The sequence below is a fragment of the Oncorhynchus clarkii genome, chromosome 6, assembly GCF_045791955.1.
Source record: "Oncorhynchus clarkii lewisi isolate Uvic-CL-2024 chromosome 6, UVic_Ocla_1.0, whole genome shotgun sequence".
In the NCBI taxonomy this organism is placed as follows: Eukaryota; Metazoa; Chordata; class Actinopteri; order Salmoniformes; family Salmonidae; genus Oncorhynchus; species Oncorhynchus clarkii.
The window spans coordinates 25,459,065-25,481,537 of NC_092152.1; the positions used below are offsets into that span (position 1 = coordinate 25,459,065).

Sequence of the window (22,473 nt, forward strand, 5' to 3'; positions counted from 1 at the left end):
AGAATCGCAGGCAATGGGCGACTGTATAGGGCTGCGGTCCACCTGTAGGTTTCCAATGGATATGGACATCCAGATGTATTGGTTTAGATCTGCTAAATTGCCTCTGAAGGCTAGTTTGGTCTGTTACTCCTGATTAAGACCCCTCCAGTAGACTGCAAGGAGAGCTGGTTCACGCCATCCACTGTCAGCAGCCATGGTGCGGAACTCAAGGGCATACTCAGTGGTGGAGGCCCTGTCGCAGCTCAAATAACAGTGTTACGGTGTGACGACCTGAAACTGAATGGTCAAACACCTCCTTGAAGAGGGCATGGAAACGTGATTCAGAGGACAGATCAGAACCTTGAGAGGCCCACAGGGCTGTGGCCCATTAGAGGTTCGCCTGTGAGTAGGGAGGTGACGAAGTCCACCCTGTCTTTGTCAGAGGTGAAGTCAGCAGGGTGATTGCCTATGTACAGGTTACACTGAATGACAAATCCTTGACATTTCACTGGGGAGCCGTCGTATTGATTAGGCATGGATATAGTGGAGAATGAACGAGAGGCTGTGGCACCTGATATTGGTGATGCAGGAATGGACTAGCAAGGAGGTCGCAGAGTTCATCAATCCGTTCCTCCTGTCGGGCTAGACGTAGCTGCAATCCACTGAATCCATTTGTCGTTTTCTGTGAGGTATTCTGTAATGAACATGAGGGAGACAGAGAGCTGGTTTCAAGCGCAAAGCGCAGCAGCTGTTTAATGAAGGGGACCATGGGAGGAGGTAGGTAGCTGGGTCCAGGGGCAGGCAAAAGGTCATACATGGTAGGTTAAAAAATGGCAACAGTACTGGCAGGGAATATGCAAAAGGCGTTGTGAGTGAAGCAGGCAAAAACTATCATACACAGGAGGCGAGAAGGACGGAAAAAACCAGAGCTCTGAAAAAGTGTGTCTCAACAAACAAACAATACCTCACAGTGATGGGGTGCAAGGAACTGAACTAAATAGTGTGGGATGATGGCATGCAGGTGTGGGAACAGGTGATTAAAATTCCGGTGATTGGGATCTGGAGAGTGAGCTGGGAATCTAAGTGTTTGAGAGTGTGAGTTGGACGCAGACGTTACACACACACTTCCCTATTGCTCCCACAGGCAACAGCTCCAAGTTTTATTTAAATTTGTTTTCAGACAAATGTTTGTAAATTGTTCTTGGTGGAGGGCAAATTATTCAAACAAATTACGAGGGGAGAAGGAACAGTATTTATCTGGCGGTACAAGTAAACACAGACACACACAAACAAATTTAACATAATGCACAACACCCACATACACACAATCATGCACTGCACAATGTGCACAGTCACGCACACATACACAAACACTGTCTCAGTCTATAAAAACCTGAGACCTTCCTTGAAAGAAACATGTAATCAAGTGGTGTTATTCCATGCCAATATTGTCACGATCGTCGTAAGGAGCGGACCAAAATGCAGCGTGGTATGTGTTCATGATGATTTTTTTTATTAAAGAAAGCACTGAACACAAACTATACAAAACAATAAACGACCGTGACGCTAGTGAGAACTGTGCTGACACAAGCAACTAACATAGACAATCACCCACAATGACAAAACAGGCTACCTAAATATGGCTCCCAATCAGAGACAATGACTAACACCTGCCTCTGATTGAGAACCATATCAGGCCAAACACAGAAACAGACAAACTAGACATCCAACATAGAATGCCCACTCAGATCACACCCTGACCAAACAAAACATAGAAATATACAAAGCAAACTATGGTCAGGGTGTGACAAATATATTGATTCCAATATTGAATCAGTGCACTGTTTTCAATCTACCCTGAAATCACTGCTATCCCTGATGAAAGAGCCCATGCTAAAGACATCTAATGACACTTTTCTGATCACACAGAGGTTGTTTCAGAATAACTTCTAAGACATGGTCCTCACTTTATAATGTCTCAGCATATTGAGTTGCATCATGAAACATTGCATTGTGTTATTGAGCTACCTTAGATCTAATGCACATCTCCCTGTTCTAGATATGGACTCTGCACTTGTTTGGATGTGGAGGCTACTTTAGATAATTAGACAGGAACATAGTAACCATCCTCTAATAGCAAGTCATTGTGTGACTCCCATCAATCTACGTCAAAATGCAAGCAATTTGGAGAATCCATTGATGTTGATCAACAGTACATAGGCTACAAAGAAAGTCTGGTCGGCGGTTAGCATGCTGAGTGATTGAATTGCTTGTAAGTAGGGCACTTTTATTTAGTGAACTTGCCTTTCTTTATGATACTATATGCTTTTGTCCTGGGGAAAATATAATTTTAAGTCTGTATTCTAGCTATTGTGGAAAATCTGATTTGCATATAAACCATCTAATACTGAGAGATAGTAAATTATCAATGACTTATAACCATACTAGTCTTACAATGATTGCTGAAAACATATTATGCTAATGACTTCATGTTATGTATTACTTGCATTATGTTAATTGTCCTTCAATTTGTGGATGCTAGGCTTATTCCTATGCTTTTTTTTTCTAATTTTGCTCTTTTGAAAGGAGATGAATTGGCCCAGTTGCAGGAATCCAATACACATAAACAAAATGAAATAGCATAATTGGACTTGATAGTGCAATCAGTTGTGTAGACATTCTGTTACTACCCACTCATCAATTTAACACAGCATGAATATATCAAGCGAGAATCAACTACGAAGAATAAAAAATTATCAGGCCTAATCCAGTTTAATCATATTCAGTCCAGAATGTTTATTATGGTGTACAGCAATGTTCCTCTGATTTCAAAACTTGTTCAAGTTGTTTAGATACATTACAGTAATTGCCATTGGTAATTGCAAATCTCAACACTGACTCATGTTAGCAGCATTGAATCAACCGATACTCATATTGAGAGTAACATTCAAAATGTCGGACACTTTTGTAATTAAATACGGGGACAATTTCCGATCATGCAAAAAATATACCATGGTGAAAATAATTCTTCCTTTGGGAGACTGGAAACAAGAGAGACTGTATATGTCTCAGCCTATAGAGAGTAATTTGTCATTCAGTGGTCATTTGGACTCTTAACAGCTCCAAGTAGTTACAGCTCAGGCCTTTGTGATCTGGTGGAGGAGATTGTTCCATCTGACACATGTAACACATCAGACAGATCTCAGGAAATTCCACGACATCTAAGCCAGCAAACTAAGGTAAAGGTATGGACAAATATGTTTCTTCCAAGGGATAGATTGTCAAGTTTGATCACTTTTCTCTCCTGTTATTAAATAAGGTGAAGGTCAAAAAATCTGCACAATCACTTCACAATCCATATTAGATTCTTTCAATCTGCTTGTTTATGTTGTCAGTCTGAATTAACTTGTAAGTACACAAATTAGAGTAAAGATATAATCTTTCCTTCTGGGTTTTTAATCACCCATGGATCTTGGCCAGATCCGAACTTCCTTCTATTCCAATCACACTAGACATGTTGTAACAAGACGGAAATATTCAAGAGGGTCCAGAAATGAGGTGTCAATCAAACAACCCATTGGCTGGCTATGATTGTACTTGAGTTCTCATCTCTGGTTTCTGTCACAGCATGAGTCTCTGAATAAACATGGAGTTGAGGGAAGTGAAGATTGAGAGTGGGAATCAGAGGGTAAGAATAAAGTTGTTTACAGTACCACTGACAGGCTGTAATTACATTGAGCTTGATCTGTGTACTGCTGAATGAAGTGGCTCATAGTAGGTTACTGTTTACTATGTAGAGAGACTATGGGCACTATTTTTGGCTGGCGGTAGGAAGGCACAAGTGTCAAACGCATGTCAGTTTGCAATTTCGTAATGTAAAAACTGGCACAGTGCCATATATTTCCATCGCTGTCCATGAAACCGCTCGCATGTGCATTGTTGCAATGCATTGTTGCATTGTTGCATTGTAGAATGGTGTCATTCGTGTGTAAACCTACCACTGTGTGCACGTTGCTGCGCCTAAAATGTGAAGAAATAATAGTTTATGAAGATTTTAAGCTAAACATTCTGATCTGTTCCATCAGCCTTATTAATTGATACGGCGTATACCTCCACTACACTATTTTCATATGCATTGTGGGGATCTATGGGGGCGCTATTTCATTATTGGATAAAAAAAACGTGCCCGTTTTAAGCGCAATATTTTGTCACGAAAAGATGCTCGACTATGCATATAATTGACAGCTTTGGAAAGAAAACAGTCTGACGTTTCCAAAACTGCAAAGATATTATCTGTGAGTGCCACAGAACTCATGCTACAGGCGAAACCAAGATGAAACTTCAAACAGGAAATGAGCAGAATTTCTAAAGCTCTGTTTTCCATTGTCTCCTTATATGGCTGTGAATGCACCAGGAACGAGCCTGCCCTTTCTGTCGTTTCTTCAAGATGTCTGCAGCATTGTGACGTATTTGTAGGCATATCATTGGAAGATTGGCCATAAGAGACTACATTTTCCAGGGGTCCGCCTGGTGTCCTTTGTCTAAATTGGTGCGTAATCTTCAGCTGCGGGCATTTTCTCCTGGGATTCAGAACAGAAAGCACACTTCCACGAACGATATACCATCGAAGAGATATGTGAAAAACACCTTGAGGATTGCTTCTAAACAACATTTGCCATGTTTCAGTCGATATTATGGAGTTCATTTGGAAAAAAGTTTGGCGTTTTGATGACTGGATTTTCTGTTTTTTTTGGTAGCCAAACGTGACGCACCAAACGGAGCGATTTCTCCTAAACAAATAATCTTTCAGGAAAAACTGAACATTTGCTATCTAACAGAGTCTCCTCATTGAAAACATCTGAAGTTCTTCAAAGGTAAATTATTTTATTTGAATGCTTTTCTGGTTTTTGTGAAAATGTTGCCTGCTGAATGCTAACGCTAACGCTAAATGCTACGCTAGCTAGCTACTGTTACACAAATTATTGTTTTCCTATGGTTGAGAAGCATATTTTGAAAATCTGAGATGACAGTGTTGTTAACAAAAGGCTAAGCTTGAGAGCGATTTGCGATTTTCATGAATAGTTAACGTTGCGTTATGGTAATGAGCTTGAGGCTGTATTCACGATCCCGGATCCGGGATGGCTAAGTGCTAGAGGTTAAGAAGTGAGTATACACAATGCCCACTGAAAAATAAGTGGGTATACGGCGTATAACTGCATATAGCCTTCACTACACCACTACTTACACAGGTTCGGTAATTTACCTGTCTCAGCTCTCCTGCGCTGAGTTTGGAGGGGTGGAAATATTTGAGGTGTGTCCTTAAAAACATGTGCACAACTAGGGATATTTAAGACCGACCAAAAGCTGGTCTTAGCAGTAACGCATTTGTTTATGGCATTGATTTTGCCAGCGGAGGTGCACACACAGTACATCAACCATCTTTTATTAAAATATCACAAGCAGCAAAACAGTCGACAGACATTCATTTTTTATATATTGTACATTATCTTTGTCCAGCTCCTGTGAAACATTTGGACTCATTATATGTGATGCCCATTGCATGAAAGGTGTCAAAGAAGCCTGTTTAGGAACATCAAGATATTTAAAAAGGCTGCTTATGGTTTTTCCATTGATCATTTTGTAAAAATGCTATGGACCTAACTGTTAATCGTGGGAATTCCGATTGCTGTCCATGGTGCTGAATCCCCTTGTAGACTATATTTTCCTCTTTGTTTGTTTACCTTTCACATGGGAGTCACTACTGGCCATATCAAAGGCGATGGTAAGCTATAGCTATGTATATTTGGGTCATTAAACTGTGAGTGAACATTCCCTCTCTCTCTTTATATTGGATAATTTCCCAGCTCCTGTGAAAATGTTGGAAGTGCGTAAAACTCTCCATAGTCTACGTTGTCTTAGGCCCAATGTTATACGCCCACAGAGAGCAATAATGGTGCTTGTAACTGTATTTAAACATAGCCTATTTAAAACAAGTTGTCGTTTCATTTTATTAGAATTTGATTTGAATTATTCACTGTCTTTTTAGTTCTCATCAATAGTTCATTTAATCTTGATCACTGACAACATTTGGTATTTCCTTGGCTCAGACATAATGCATTTGACAGTAGGCCTATTTCAGTGTGAATGCTATGTTAACAATATACTTCCATATTGAAGCCATGCAATTACTGTTCAAAAACATTTTGTTATTTTATTTTTGTAGGCTATTTAACAAACTAGTCTATAACAGACTAACATTGAAATTGCCATTGATGACAACGCAATACATAAAATACCATAAATACACAACTTAAAGCAACCACGTACAGTTGAAGTCAAAAGTTTACATACACTTAAGTTGGAGGCATTAAAACTCGTTTTTCAACCATTCCGGTTAGCATATCTACTTTGTGCATGACACAATAACTTTTTCCAACCATTGTTTACAGACAGATTATTTCACTTATAATTCACTGTATCACAAATGCAGTGGGTCAGAAGTTTACATACACTAAGTTGACTGTACCTTTAAACAGCTTGGAAAATTCCAGAAAATGACGTCATGGCTTCAGAAGCTTCTGATAGGCTAATTGACATAATTTGAGTCAATTGGAGGTGTACCTGTGGATGTATTTCAAGGCCTACCTACAAACTCAGTGCTTCTTTGCTTGACATCATGGGAAAATCAAAATAAATCTAAGACCTCAGAAGAAATGTTAGTAGACCTCCACAAGTCTGGTTCATCCTTGGGAGCAATTTCCAAACACCTGAAGGTACCACGGTCATCTGTACAAACAATATTACGCAAGTATAAACACCATGGGATCACGCAGCCGTCAAATCGCTCAGGAAAGAGACGCATTCTGTCTCCTAGAGATGAACGTACTTTGGTGCGTCAAGTGCAAATCAATCCCAGAACAACAGCAAATAACCTTGTAAAGATGCTGGAGGAAACAGGTACAAAAGTATCTGTATCCACAGTAAAACAAGTCCTATATCGACATAACCTGAAAGGCCGCTCAGCAAGGAAGAAGCCACTGCTCCAAAAACACCATAAAAAATCCAGACTACGGCTTGGAACTGCACATGGGGACAAAGATCATACTTTTTGGAGACATGTCCTCTGGTCTGTTGAAACAAAAATAGAACTGTTTGGCCATGATGACCATCGTTCGGGGGAAAAAGGGGGAGGCTTGCAAGCCGAAGAACACCATCCCAACCATCAAGCACAGGGGTGGCAGCATCATGTTGTGGGGGTGCTTTGCTGCAGGAGGGACTGGTGCACTTCACAAAATAGATGGCGTCATGAGGGAGGAAAATTATGTGGATATATTGAAGCAACATCTCAAGATATCAGTCAGGAAGTTAAAGCTTGGTCGCAAATGGGTTTTCCAAATGGACAATGACCCCAAAATTGTGGCAAAATAGCCTAAGGACAACAAAGTCAAGGTATTGGAGTGGCCATCACAAAGCCCTGACCTCAAGCCCATAGAAAATGTGTGGGCAGAACTAAAAAAAGTGTGTGAGCAAGGAGGCCTACAAACCTGACTCAGTTACACCAGCTCTGTCAGGAGGAATGGGCCAAATTTCATCCAAATTATTGTGGAAAGCTTGTGGAAGGCTACCCGAAACGTTTGACCCAAGTTAAACAATTTAAAGGCAATGCTACCAAATACTAATTGAGTGTATGTAAACTTCTGACCCACTGGGAATGTGACGAAAGAAATTAAAGCTGAAATAAATAATTCTCTCTACTATTATTCTGACATTTCACAATCTTAAAATAAACTGGTGATCCTAACTGACCTAAGACAGGGAATTTTTACTTGGATTAAATGTCAGGAACTGTGGAAAAGCTGAGTTTAAATGTATTTGGCTAAGGTGTATGTACATTTCCGACTTCAACTGTATTTAGCCGTTCTGATTGGCCAGTGAGTGGTCAAGCCTCAACACAACTTCAACCGGTTATTTAATCAAAAACCCAGCCTGTTCGCGCCACCACTTGCTACTATGCCCATATTCTGGTTGTGAAAATAGTAAAAAATAAGACACCATGCAGCCAGTGGTGGTGGAAGTTGAGGGACTGAGTACAGAAAACATAATACCGTTGTGTATAAAGAGATCTAAATATTTTCTTGTCCTGGTGATTGGGCATGACACATGTACACACGAGGACACTCTTATCACCTAGTAACATGCAGAGGCCTGAAACCAGAGGCCTCTCCATATCTGAATCTCTCAGCTGGCCAGTACAGACTGGTAATCACAAAATACACTACTGCCAAATATAAACACCACAGGCTAAGTCTGTGTGACCAGTTTTTTATTAATGGGATAAAAAAAAAGATTATTTACAAACTTGCCATTACCTCATCTCACCAGAATAAATATCTGGTGATTAAATGTTATGTTTTCATTTAGATTATAATTTAGATTTCATGTGAAAGTCAGAGATCGCTGAGAGAGATATTCAACATCAAATCTAGACTCTAGAACAATGGAATATATTGGACATTTATGATAACTTGTCCTCTATTTCCATGGTTCAGGATGAGAAAAGTATAGTGTAGCTAACTTAAACTAGTTTCAGCATTTCCACTCACCTACTCAGAAAACAATCCAATCAGCCAGTTGGCTTGTTTTCATTTACACAGGTTGACAAATTGGCTTGACCCTAAGTCACGACATCTCTTATGGTTCATAAATGTTCCCAACCAGTGTGATTAAGATCAGGCTTGCAGTCATTACGCTAATGGAAATGCATTTTAATTAATGACATCCTCATTTGCATTGTGTGTTAATTATCTAAATCACTTAATCTCATCTGCACATTCTAATTACAACTTACAGCTTCAATGAATCTGACAATTTATCTGAGATAGAGATGCTCCACTCCCTGTTTTCACTGAGTTATATAAGCTTGGCTGAAATGAGTAAAGTAACTTTAATTTTGGAGACCGCAAAAACACTGAGAATTTTATAATTAAATCAGAACTAACAGCCAAACTGCCAAACGTTACACTTGCCCTATACTCCTTGCTAATTGAATTACAACTAGGGTGTTTTAAATTACAACTGTTGTTTTATTTCTTTACCTACCTATTGTTCACCTAATACCTTTTTTTGCACTATTAGTTAGAGCCTGTAAGTAAGCATTTCACTGTAAGGTCTACTACACCTGTTGAATTCAGCGCACGTGACAAATAAACTTTGATTTGATTTGTATTACAAAGAGTTGTTCATTTCTTAAAGTCTTCACTCTTTAATACAGCATTGCAGAGACACTTTGTATGAAGATATGCACAGGTCTAATTATTAACCTTTAATATCAGAGCATGTACAGTATTGTCTTACCTTAGGGTGAACATTTCCACAGGAGAGAATGCTGAGGCAGTGATGAAGGCAGAGACAGTGTCCCTCTGCCTCATAGGCATGGCTGGCACCATGACCAGGAAGTTACTATCCAGCCTGTGTTCAGTCAGGAAAGGAGTGGCAGGGATCTGGTACAGACGCACACTGCCGATCCTCCTCATGGGGGTGGAGGTGGATGAGCCGAACAGACCCTCCTGATTCGAGCGGATGGAGTTGCCTTTCCGGGCCTCCTCCGTGTGGCACTCCCCTTCCTCTGTTGACTGTAACATGTAGTAGAGCTCCACGGTGGTTCCCTCGGCCAACTCTATGGTCCTTTGACGCCCAGGCACTACGCTGGGGGGGCTGAACCAGCCAGCCAGGGGCTCCAGCTCAGCTACACACAGCCCCAGTTCCCCCTTCAGCTGGCAGGTGCCACGCACCTCCTGGGTCTCATGGAAGGCAAACATGCGTACGCAGGGCAGCTTGTCGATGGCGCTGTAGTCGTCCCAGTCCCTGCCGGCCACATAGAACAGCACTTGGACCCTGGGCTTGGCCAGGTAGATCTTTTCCTGAATGATGAAGGTCTGAACCTTCCAGTTGAAGGTGAACATGGAGGACGCCACAAAGGCTCCAGGGTGCTGGATGAGCTCCGGGGGGACAGGCTGCTCCACAGAGAGGGGTCCATAGCTGGCGTTTACTGAGGGCATGCTGCGGGCCTGATAAATGAAGAAGGGCTCTGTCCGCGACAGCAGGCTGGAGTTCCTCATAAACTCCTGGTTGGCCTCCTTCAGGAAGAAGGCAGACTCTGCGTTGACCACCTGGTAGTTGACAGGCAAGTAGGTGGGGATGGACGAAAACCTCTGCAATCCCTCCAAGACTCGACAGTCTGCTACTACAAGACAGAAAAGAAGGGCTGAGTCAGGACAAGCTCAGACAGTGCTTGCTTGTTCTACATCCTGTAAATTTCCTCTAAAGCTTCCCTCAGGTAAAACTAGAATGGCCATTTGGACTGGAGTTTAACAGACAGACCTGATAGAACTACACACAGACAGCAGAGATGACACTGACTAATGTAAGCTACTGTCAGGCCTACTTTACAATACATTTAATTATGTTGTAGATGTAATTTCATGGTGTACGGTTATTGTAATGTTTTGATATTCTTATAATGAAGGAAACTAACTCCATGAGTCAGGACCATTGCACATTACATTACTATCCATATATTTTTTCATTTTGTAATAAAACAATAATAATAATTCATATTGATTTGAAATTCACAAAGACCGAAATGGTCACATTTCTGGGAAGCACATCTGGAATAACCACATCATAAGTTTTGGTCAATGATATTCTACTTAGAACTAGTATCTTTTGCATGCTTTGCTGCCCCCTCCCCCGCTCCCTTCATGTTGGCTGCACCTAACATTCAAAATATTCTGCTCTGAAAACGGAGTGAGATCCAATTATATTGAACCTCTGGTAAATCAATCTTTCAGCTGCGCTCAGCTCAGTCTCCAGATGGAAGGGAAATATGCAATATTCTAGTGTGAGAACAAAGAGTACTGCACAAAGCCAGAAAGGTGCCGACCGAGAGTAGAGGCACCAACACAGACGACACCAACAGTATGATGACAAGATTATCAACACAGATTGTGATAAAACAAGAACAAGTAAACATTTAAATATGTATAACGTTCATGAAAAGCTCAGGTATAATTATCATATTGCAACTCTCATGAAAGATTACTTTAATTAGATGTATGTATGTACCTACAATTCACTATGTGTTAAAGCTGAAATTCTGTACTTTTTCGGGTGACCCGATCAAATTCACATAGAAATGTGAGTTATAAATCTGTCATTCTCATTGAACCAAGTCTAACAAGCGGCAGATCTGTTCAATGTGCGCTATTTCTATGCTTCCCGTTCTTAAATTTGTTTTTTGCATCTTTTACCTTCAGTTTTGTACGGCAGCTTCAAACAGCTGAAAACAACATTTTCGGTTATTGAAAATATGTTTTAGGTGGTAAAGTGATTTTCTACACTATACACTGCTTGTTTTTTCACAAACTGAAATTAGGCAAACTATTCGAATTTTAGCAACCAGGAAATGGCGGAGCTATTTCTGAATATATATATATAAATAAGCAAAATGTACATGAACATACTGTATGAATGAATGTAATCATTGGAGTTTATGTATGTAATGTGGAGTAATCATGAGTTGTTTCTGGTGGGCCATTGTTAACAGGTCCCACTCCATGATGGCCTGTGTGATGAGGGAGAAAACACTACACTGGCAAAAAGGTTTTAATCACCCAAAGAGTGGGCTATGACCTTCCTTTTAAGTGCAATCTGCTGTGATTACTACACCCCTCCCCCCACCCGCACAGCACACTTCCATCTTCAACGTTTGCTGGGAGAGGATTTCATTCCTTAGCCACAGCCTTGTAAATCAATGTCCCGACAATTTACAAATCAGCCAGGGATTTGTGATTCATGGCGCCCACTTGACCTCGGCCCTGTCTGGCCCATGGAGGCAGCCTGGAGGCCGCGAGGGATGCAGCCTACCTACCTCTGCATCTGAAGGGCAATACAACACTGTTTAGCTAAGGGGTTGGCACTGTTTATTTTAGGGACACTCTCTCTATATAACAGCTCCACTTAAACATCACTTAGCTGTTATAACAGAAGACAGAGACCATTGAACAATACTATACCGCAGTGTAATTTGTTATTTTCTGAACATACTTGAGAAGTGTTGTTTGTACACAAGAAGCATTGTTGCAGATGGTACGACGACATTAACAAATGAAAAGCTTGATTGTCCAGCAAGAGCAATACAAGATAGAACAATCAGGAACAAAGTCTCCTCCTCTGTGGTCCCATGGTGGCAATGTTTATATTCGCATCTCAGGTTGCTGTCTCAATCCAGCAAGCCTTATAAGACAAAGCACTTACTCCAAAGGCCTCAGCATTTCTCTCATGTCTCTACTATAATGATATTTATCGTCTGTGCTTTGCAGATGCCATAACACACTTGAGAAGGAATTAAATGTCCCTTTGTGCCTCACATACATAGGCTAATGCTACACATAGAACACTGTTAAGTGCACGTATACACATCTACGAATGGGATCACTCATCTTCTTAGTCAATCAGCCTGTTTTTAAAGTCAGTCAGATTTATTCCCTTGGAGTCAACAAAAGTCTGAGATATTTTCAAGAGAATAATTACCTGTCAATGTTAAGCGTTACCACAGAGATTAGCTATGCAGTGTGTGCTGAAAGGAAAACCTTTATAGACTTAATATATTATTGTGAAGTTGACTGAATTTGTTGTCTCCCACAATGAAATCGGGGAAGGGACTGTGGATCTGGCTCCGTCTGTTAATACATTCATACGTTAGTCACACGCGATATCTCAGACAGCACTTGGGTGAATGATGCATCTTGCCATAGTAATCGACGATTGGCCAGGTGGTGGCACTATAACAAGAGATTGAAAATGCAAACTTTAAAAGGTCACGCTTATCACCCCGTTTTGACCTAAATTCATGAAATTCAGTAGAAATTCACAAGGAACACATTTGCCTCATAAGGTCCGCCATTATGTATTTTTTGTTATACTCTTTGAGCACCGAATGACCGATCTGCACAAAACTTGATATTTGGAAACTATGGACAATGGTCTCTCAAAAATATTTTACAGACTAGTACCTAAAACAACATGGCCACTATTGACAATAAACATTCAGGTGGGTGTGGTCTGGCACGTAAAAGCATATAAATCTGTCAAGGATATTCATATTGTAACACAATTTGGTACACATGTTGCGAACACTGTCAAGACTCAACATATGCAAGAAAATTCATATCGACCACATGGTGGCAATATAATGGCACATGTTTACAGTACCAGTCAAAAGTTTGGACACACCAATTCATTCAATAATTGTTTAAAAAATGTACTATTTTCTACATTTTAGAATAATAGTGAAGACAAAACTATGAAATTACACATATGGAATCATGCAGTAACCACAAAAGTGTTAAACAAATACAAATATATTTTATATTTGAGATTCTTCAAAGTAGCCACACTTTGCCTTAATGACAGCTTTGCACACTATTGGCATTCTCTCGACCAGCTTCATGAGGTAGTCACCTGGAATGCATATAAATTAAACAGGTGTGTCTTGTTAAAAGTTCATTTGTGGAATTTATTTCCTTCTTAATGCGTTTGAGCCAATCATTTGTGTTGTGACTAGGTAGGGGTGGAATACAGAAGATAGCCCTATTTGTTAAAACCAAGTCCATATTTTGGCAAGAACAGCTCAAATAAGCAAAGGGAAATGACAGTCCATCATTACTTTAAGGCATGAAGGTCAGTCAATACGGAACATTTCAAGAACTTTGAACGTTTTTTCAAGTGCCGTTGCAAAAACCATCAAGCACAATGATGAATGAGGACCGCCACAGGAAAGGAAGACCCAGAGTTACCTCTGCTGCAGAGGATAAAGTTCTTTAGAGTTACCAGCCTCAGAAATTGCTGCCCAAATAAATGCTTCACAAAGTTCAAGTAACAGACACATCTCAACATCAACTGTTCAAAGGAGACTACATGAATCAGGCCTTCAGGGTCGAATTGCTGCAAAGAAACCATTACTAAATGAAACCAATAAGAAGAAGAGACTACTTTGGAGAAGAAACATGAGCAATGGACATTAGACTGGTGGAAATCTGTCCTTTGGTCTAATGAGTCCAAATTTGAGATTTTTGGATCCAACCGCTGTGTCTTTGTTAGATGCAGAGTAGGTGAACGGATGATCTCTGCATGTGTGGTTCCCACATGAAGCATTGAAGATGGTGTGGAGGTGCTTTGCTGGTGACACTGTCAGTGATTTATTTAGAATTCAAGGCACACTTATCCAGCATGGCTACCACAGCATTCTGCAGCGATACGCCATCCCATCTGGTTTGCGCTTAGCGGGACTATCATTTGTTGTTCAACAGGACAATGCCCCATCACACCTCCAGGCTGTGCAAGGGCTATTTGACCAAGAAGGAGAGTGATGGAGTGCTGCATCAAATGATCTGGCCTCCACAATAACCCGACCTCAACCCAATTGAGATGGTTTGGGATGAGTTGGACTGCAGAGTGAAGGAAAAGCAGACAAGTGCTCAACATACACTACCTTTAAAAAGTTTGGGGTCATTTAGAAATGTCCTTGTTTTTTTTAGAAAATCTATTTTTTTGTCCATTAAAATTACATCAAATTGATCAGAAATACAGTGTAGACATTGTTAATGTTGTAAATGACTACTGTAGCTTGAATCAGCTGTTTTTTTAATGGAATATCTACATAGGCATACAGAGGCCGATTATCAGCAACCATCCCTCCTGTACTCTTGTAAATTGATCATTAGAAAACCCTTTTGCAATTATGTTAGCACAACTGAAAACTGTTGTGCTAATTAAAGAAGCAATAAAACTGGCCTTCTTTAGACTAGTTGAGTATCTGGAGCATCATCATTTGTGGGTTTGAGTACAGGCTCAAAATGGCCAGAAACAAAGACCTTTTCTCTGAAACTCGTCAGTCTATTCTTCTGAGAAATGAAGGCTATTCCATGCGAGAAATTGCCATGAAACTGAAGATCTCATACAATGCTGTGTACTACTCCCTTCACAGAACAGCACAAACTGTCTTTAGCCAGAATAGAAAGAGGAGTGGGAGGCCCCGTTGCACAACTGAGCAAGAGGACAAGTACATTAGAGTGTCTACTTTGAGAAACAGACGCCTCACAAGTCTTCAACTGGCAGCTTCTTTAAATAGTACCCGCAAAACACCAGTCTCAACATCACCAGTGAAGAGGCGACTCCGGGATGCTGGCCTTCTAGGCAGATTTGCAAAGAAAATGCCATATCTCACACTGGCCAATGAAAAGAAAAGATTAAGATGGGCAAAATAACACAGACACTGGACAGAGGAAGATTGGAAAAAAGTGTTATGGACAGACAAATCTAAGTTTGAGGTGAGACGCAGAAAAAATGAAAAGATGCTGGAGGAGTGCTTGACGTCATCTGTCAAGCATGGTGGAGGCAATGTGATGGTCTGGGGGTGCTTTGGTGGTGGTAAAGCACAGTCATTGGATCTCAACCCTGTTGAGCTGTTGTGGGAGCAGCTTGATCGTATGGTATGTAAGAGGTGCCCATCAAGCCAATCCAACTTGTGGGAAGTGCTTCAGGAAGTATGGGGTGAAATATTTTCAGATTACCTCAACAAATTGACAACTAGAATGCCAGAGGTCTGCAAGGCTGTAATTGCTGCAAATTGAGGATTCTTTGATGAAAGCAAAGTTTGAGGGACACAATTATTATTTAAATTAAAAATCATTTTTTATAACCTTGTCAACATCTTGACTATTTTTCCTATTAATTTTGCAACTCAGTTCATGTATGTTTTCATGGAAAACAATGACATTTCTAAGTGACCCCAAACTTCTGAAAGGTAGTGTATGTGTGAACTCCTTCAAGACTGTTGGAAATGCAATCCAGGTGAAGCTGTTTGAGAGAATGCCAAGAGTCTGCAAAGCTGTCATCAAGGCAAAGGGTAGCTACTTTGAAGAATCTCAAATATAAAATATATTCTGATTTGTTTAACACTTTTTTGGTTACTACATGATTCCATGTGTGTTATTTCATAGTTTTGATGTCTTCACTATTATTATACAATGTAGAATATATTAAAAATAAAGAAAAACCCTTGAATGAGTAAGTGTGTCCAAACTTTTGACTGGTACTGTATATCTATAATCTGTTTGACTCACATGCTCAGGGACATGAGTAACTGACCCACACAATATCTCAGACCCCACTGGCCCACTTTTGACTAAACTTAGGTGAATGATATGCCTTGCCATAGAGATCTGGCATTTACAAAATGGCCATTTGTGAACATTTGATACAAAAGAAAGAAGAAGTTAATTAACCTTATTACAATTACAAGCACCGCCAAGATCTCTCAGAGGGAGCTCATTAACAAACATCATTTTTATTTGTTTGTGACCGAATTTAGCAGTAAGATTTCTAAACTGAGAGGACAAAAGTTTAAAGGAAGAACAAAAAAGGGATGTTATATATTCAGACTCCCTAGAACGTAAAAGTCTTTGCAGATTATTGAATTCCATTCAAAGCACCAGCAACAAATGGAAGCCCTGTGTGACCACATGAAATCTACCAATAAAAAATAGTTATGAATTTGACATGTGTATTCAAAAGCAGATAGCTACATTCCTCGATGCAAATCTTTGTGAGGCAGCTTTGTAGAAAGACAAAGCCATTCCATGCTCATTGTAAAATAACATGCTGGAGATACATCAATTAATCTATGTAATAAAGGAGGTTGGAATTGTATGTTTACAACAAATACACAAAGCACTGAATGTGTTTTTACATCAGAAAATTATTCTTAAACCTTTTACACAAATGTTTTTTTTTTCATTTGTATCTTAATAAAAGCAGCTTGAAGCCACCAACCTTTGAGTAGTTCATTATGTGACTATGTGGTAGAGTAACTGCAGCATATTGTAGTCTACAATATGCTTACACCCATAGACAACTGTGAGATCCCATTTCCCAGGTGCTGGGTATTTGTATGCAAATCTCTGATGGAATCAGTCTCTGGAATTGGCTCAGAATTTACAACCTCAAAAAAACAGAAAACATCAAGAGTGAAAAAGGAAATAAAGAGGGATGGGAAAACTTTGAACCCAAATCCATAGTAACCAAGAGTCAGCATGCCAGTGCTTGGAATGGAAATAAATCATGTACATTGAGTGTACAAAACATTAGGAACACCTGCTCTTTCCATGAAATAGACTGACCGGGTGAATAAAGTTGAAAGCAGTGGTGGAAAAAGTATCCAATTGTCATACTTGAGTAAAAGTAAAGACACCTTAATAGAACATGACTCAAGTAAAAGTCACCCAGTAAAATAGTACTTGAGTAAAAGCCTAAAAGTATTTGGGTTTAAATATACATAAGCCTAGTGCAACTAGTAACCGTTGCAAGATCGAATCCCAGAGGGACACATTCCAACACTCAAACATAATTTACAAATGAAGCATGTGTGTTTAATAGTCCTGTATTAGTGGACCGATATAACCGTCGATAGCACAGGCATTTTTTTGGTTTAATGAGTTACTGTATGTATGATACTAACAACTTTGTTGTCTTTCTGATACAATGTATAAAGTTCTCTCAATACCTTGAAAATTGAATTTTTTTCCCATTCCTCTCTGGCAATTGAGTTAGGAAGGATGCCTGTATCTTTGTAGTGACCCCCTTTACTCCACACACAGAGATGGGTACAAAACTCTCCCTCGCCCTTCACTTGGCAAATCTGACCATAATTCTGTCCTCCTGATTCCTGCTTACAAGCAAAAACTAAAGCAGGAAGCACCAGTGACTCAGTCAATAAAAAAGTCAGATGAAATGGATGCTAAGCTACAAAACTGTTTTCCAGGACAGACTGGAATAAGTTCCGGGACTCTTCCGATGGCATTGAGGAGTGCACCACATCAGTCACTGGCTTCATCAATAAGTGCATCAATGACGTCATCCCCACAGTGACTGTAGTTACATACCCCAACCAGAAGCCATGGATTACAGGCAACATTTGCACTGAGCTAAAGGGTAGACCTGCCTCTCTCAAGGAGCGGGACAATTACCCGGAAGCTTATAAGAAATCCCGCTATGCCCTCCGGCAAACCATCAAACAGGCAAAGCGTCAATACAGGACTAAGATTGAACAGTACGACACCGGCTCCGACGCTCGTCGGAGATGGCAGGGCTTGGAAACTATTACAGACTACAAAGGGAAGCACAGCCGATAGCTGCCCAGTGACACGAGCCTAACAGACGAGCTAAATTACTTCCATGCTCGCTTCGAGGCAAGTAACACTGAAACACGCATGAGAATATCAGCAGTTCCAGAGGACTGTGTGATCATGTTCACCTCAGCCTATGTGAGTAAGACCTTTAAACAGGTAAACTTTCACAAGCCCGCAGAGCCAGATGGATTACCAAGACGTGGACTCCGAGCATGCGCTGACCAACTGGCAAGTGTCTTCACTGACATTTTCAACCTCTCCCTGTCTGAGTCTGTAATACCAACATGTTTCAAGCAGACCACCATAGTCCCTGTGCCCAAGAACACTAAGGTAGCCTGCCTAAATGACTACCGACCTGTAGCACTGACGTCTGTAGCCATGAAGTGCTTTGAAAGGCTGGTCATGGCTCACATCAACACCATGATCCCAGAAACCCTAGACCCACTCCAATTCGCATACCGCCCCAACAGATCCACAGATGATGCAATCTCTATTGCACTCCACACTGCCCTCCTGTACTCCCTGTTCACTCATGACTGCACGGCCAAGCACGACTCCAACACCATCATTAAGTTTGCTGATGACAGTGGTAGACCTGATCACCAACAACGACAAGACAGCATATAGGGAGGAGGTCAGAGACCTGGCCGTGTGGTGCCAGGACAACAAACTCTCCCTCAACGTGATCAAGACAAAGGAGACGATTGTGGACTACAGGAAAAGGAGGACCGAGGACACCCCCATTCTCATCGACGGGGCTGTAGTTGATCAGGTTGAGAGCTTCAAGTTCCTTGGTGTACACATCACCAACAAACTAACATGGTCCAAGCACACCAAGACAGTCAGGAAGAGGGCACAGCAAAACCTATTCCCCCTCAGGAGACTGAAAATATTTGGCATGGGTCTTCAGATCCTCAAAAGGTTCTAAAGCTGCACCATCGAGAGCATCCTGCCTGACTGGTTGCATCACTGCCTGGTATGGCAACTGCTCTGCCTCCGTCCGCAAGGCACTACAGAGGTTTTAGTTTTAATTTAACTTGGCAAGTCAGGTAAGAATAAATTCTTATTTACAATGACGGCCTACTCCGGCCAAACCCAACGTGGGGTAGGGTAGTGCGCACGGCCCAGTACATCACTGGAGCCAAGCATCCTGCCATCCAGGACCTCTATGCCAGGCGGTGTCAGAGGAAGGCCCTAAAAAATGGTCAAAGACTCCAGCCACCCTAGTCATAGACTGTTCTCTCTGCTACCGCACGGCAAGCGGTACCAGAGCGCCAAGTCTACGTCCAAGAGGCTTCTACACAGCTTCTACCCCCAAGCCATAAGACTATTGATATTATAATCAAATGGCTACCCAGACTATTTGCATTGCCCCCCCCCCCCCCTTTATTACGCTGCTGCTGCTGCTACTGTTTTTTTCCCCAACTTTATTTAACCAGGTAGGCTAGTTGAGAACAAGTTCTCATTTACAACTGCGACCTGACCAAGATAAAGCAAAGCACTGCGACACAAGCAACAATGCAGAGTTACACATGGAATTAACAAACATAGTCAATAACACAATAGAGAAAAAAAATTATATATACAGTGTGTGCAAATGAGGTAAGATAAGGGAGGTAAGGCAATAAATAGGCCATATTGGTGAAATAATTACAATTTAGCAATTCAACACTGGAGTGATAGATGTGCAGAAGATGAATGTGCAAGTAGAGATACTGGGGTGCAAAGGAGCAAAAAAAAAACAGTATGGAGATGAGGTAGTTGGATGGGCTATTTACAGATGGGCTATGTACAGGTACAGTGATCTGTGAGCTGCTCTGACAGCTGGTGCTTAAAGTTAGTGAGGGAGATATGGGTCTACAGCTTCAGTGATTTTTGCAATTCATTCCAGTCATTTGCAGCAGAGAACTGGAAGGATAGGCGGCCAAAAGAGGAATTGGCTTTGGGGGTGACCAGTGAAATATATCTACTGGAGCGTGTGCTACGAGTGGGTGCTGCTATGGTGACCAGTGAGCGGAGATAAGGCAGGGCTTTACCTAGCAAGACTTATAGATGACCTGGAGCCAGTGGGTTTGGCGACGAATAGGAAGCGAAGGCTAGCCAACGAGTCCATACAGGTCGCAGTGTGGGTAGTATATGGGGCTTTGGTGACAAAACTTATGGCACTGTGATAGACTGCATCCAATTTGCTGAGTAGAGTGTTGGAGGCGATTTTGTAAATAACATCACCGAAGTCAAGGAACGGCAGGATAGTCAGTTTTACGAGGGTGTTTGGCAGCATGAGTGAAGGAGGCTTTGTTGCGAAATAGGAAGCAGATTATAGATTTAATTTTGGATTGGAGATGCTTAATGTGAGTCGAAGGAGAGTTTACAGTCTAACCAGACACCTAGTTATTTGTAGTTGTCCACATATTCTAAGTCAGAATCGTCCAGAGTAGTGATGCTGGACAGGCATGCAGGTGCAGGCAGCGATCAGTTGAAGAGCATGCATTTAGTTTTATTTGCATTTAAGAGCAGTTGGAGGCCACGGAAGGAGAGTTGTATGACATTGAAGCTCGTCTGGAGGTTAGTTAACACAGTGTCCAAAGAAGGGCCAGAAATATACAGAATGGTGTCGTCTGCGTAGAGATGGATCAGAGAATCACCAGCAGCAAGAGCGACATCATTGATGTATACAGAGAAAAGAGTCAGTCCGAGAATTGAACCCCCATAGAGACTGCCAGAGGTCCGGACAACAGGGCCTCCGATTTGACACATTGAACTCTGTCTGAAAAGTAGTCAGTGAACCAGGCGAGGCAGTAATTTGAGAAACCACTCTCTGGTTATTATCTATGCATAAGTCAATTTAATAACTCTACCTACATGTATATATTACCTCAATTACCTTAAACTAACCGCACATTGTACTGGTAACCCCTGTTTATAGCCTCGCTATTGTTATTTTACTGCTGCTCTTTAATTAATTCTTATTTTATTTCTTATTTTTCTCTAGGTATTTTTCTTAAAACTGCATTGTTGGTTAAGGGCTTGTAAGTAAGAATTTCACTTTAAGGTCTACAACTGTTGTATTCAGCAAATATGACAAATACAATTTGATTTGATTGTCGAAAGCGTTACACAGGGATATTGGCCATTGTTGACTCTAATGCTTCCCACAGTTGTGTCAAGTTGGCTGGATGTTCTTTGGGTAGTGGATCATTCTTGAAACACACGGGAAACAGTTAAGTGTGAAAAAGCCCAGCAGTGTTGCAGTTCTTGACACACTCAAAACGGTGCACCTGGCACCAAACCCAGTTTAAAGACATTTAAATCTTTTGTCTTGCTCATTTATACTCTGAATGGTACATATACACAAACCATGTCTCAATTGTCTCAAGGCTTAAAAATCCTTCTTTAACCTGTCTCCTCCCCTTTATCTACACTGATTGAAGGGGATTTAACAAGTGACATCAATAAAGGACCATTGGTTTCACTGAGTGGTGTAAAGTACTTAAGTAAAAAATACTTTAAAGTACTACTTAAGTAGTTTATTGTGGTCTTTTTTGTCTTTTTCTTCACTACATTCCTAAAGAACATGATGTATTTTTTTACTCCATACCTTTTCCCTGACACCCAAAATGATGCCTTACATCTTCAATGCTTAGCAGGACAGGAAATGGTGCAATTCACATACATATCAAGAGAACATCTCTGGTCATCCCTACTGCTTCTGATCTGGTGGATTCATTAATCCGATGATGCTAATGATAACCATAGAGATGGAAAGGCTTTCCCAAAAACCTTCTCAATTAAATGTTAACTATAAAGTAGCCTATGCCTACATGCCAGAATGATATCACGATTATTTGCATCAATCCATTGGCTATTTGTTTTCCAAACTCTGCAGTCACATGCACACTACAGAAAATCATCCAAACAATGGGCTCTGGCTGGTGCACACTTGAATTAAATCTAAACGTTGTAGATTTTTCAAGACCTCAAAGGTGGTCTCCTGAGGTGGTTTAAGCATTGTTGTGGACTTAGAACATCCAATTTGGTTGTTTTTCTATTTAAAAAACAAACAATTTTGAGGCCAAAAACCTGATTTTTTTTTTTTTTTAAACAGAAACCTGGAAAAACAAAACAGAGAAAACAGAATTTGGGGATTTTTGTTTGATGGAATCGGGCAGAACAGAATTATTTTTACTTTTCCCACAGAAAGAGGATAATTTAGACAGAGTCAATAAGAGCACTTTTGGAGCACTAC

At 40.8% G+C, this 22,473-nt stretch overlaps 1 protein-coding gene across 1 annotated transcript in view; it reads right to left on the reverse strand.

Annotated features, from left to right (window-relative positions):
* Positions 1-22,473, reverse strand: part of LOC139410863 (transmembrane protein 132C-like) — a 212,956-nt gene that overhangs the window by 170,523 nt on the left and 19,960 nt on the right. Inside the window, exon 2 of the mRNA XM_071156463.1 lies at positions 9,334-10,222. Coding sequence (XP_071012564.1) covers positions 9,334-10,222 — 889 coding nt within the window. The remainder of the gene's footprint in view (positions 1-9,333; positions 10,223-22,473) is intronic.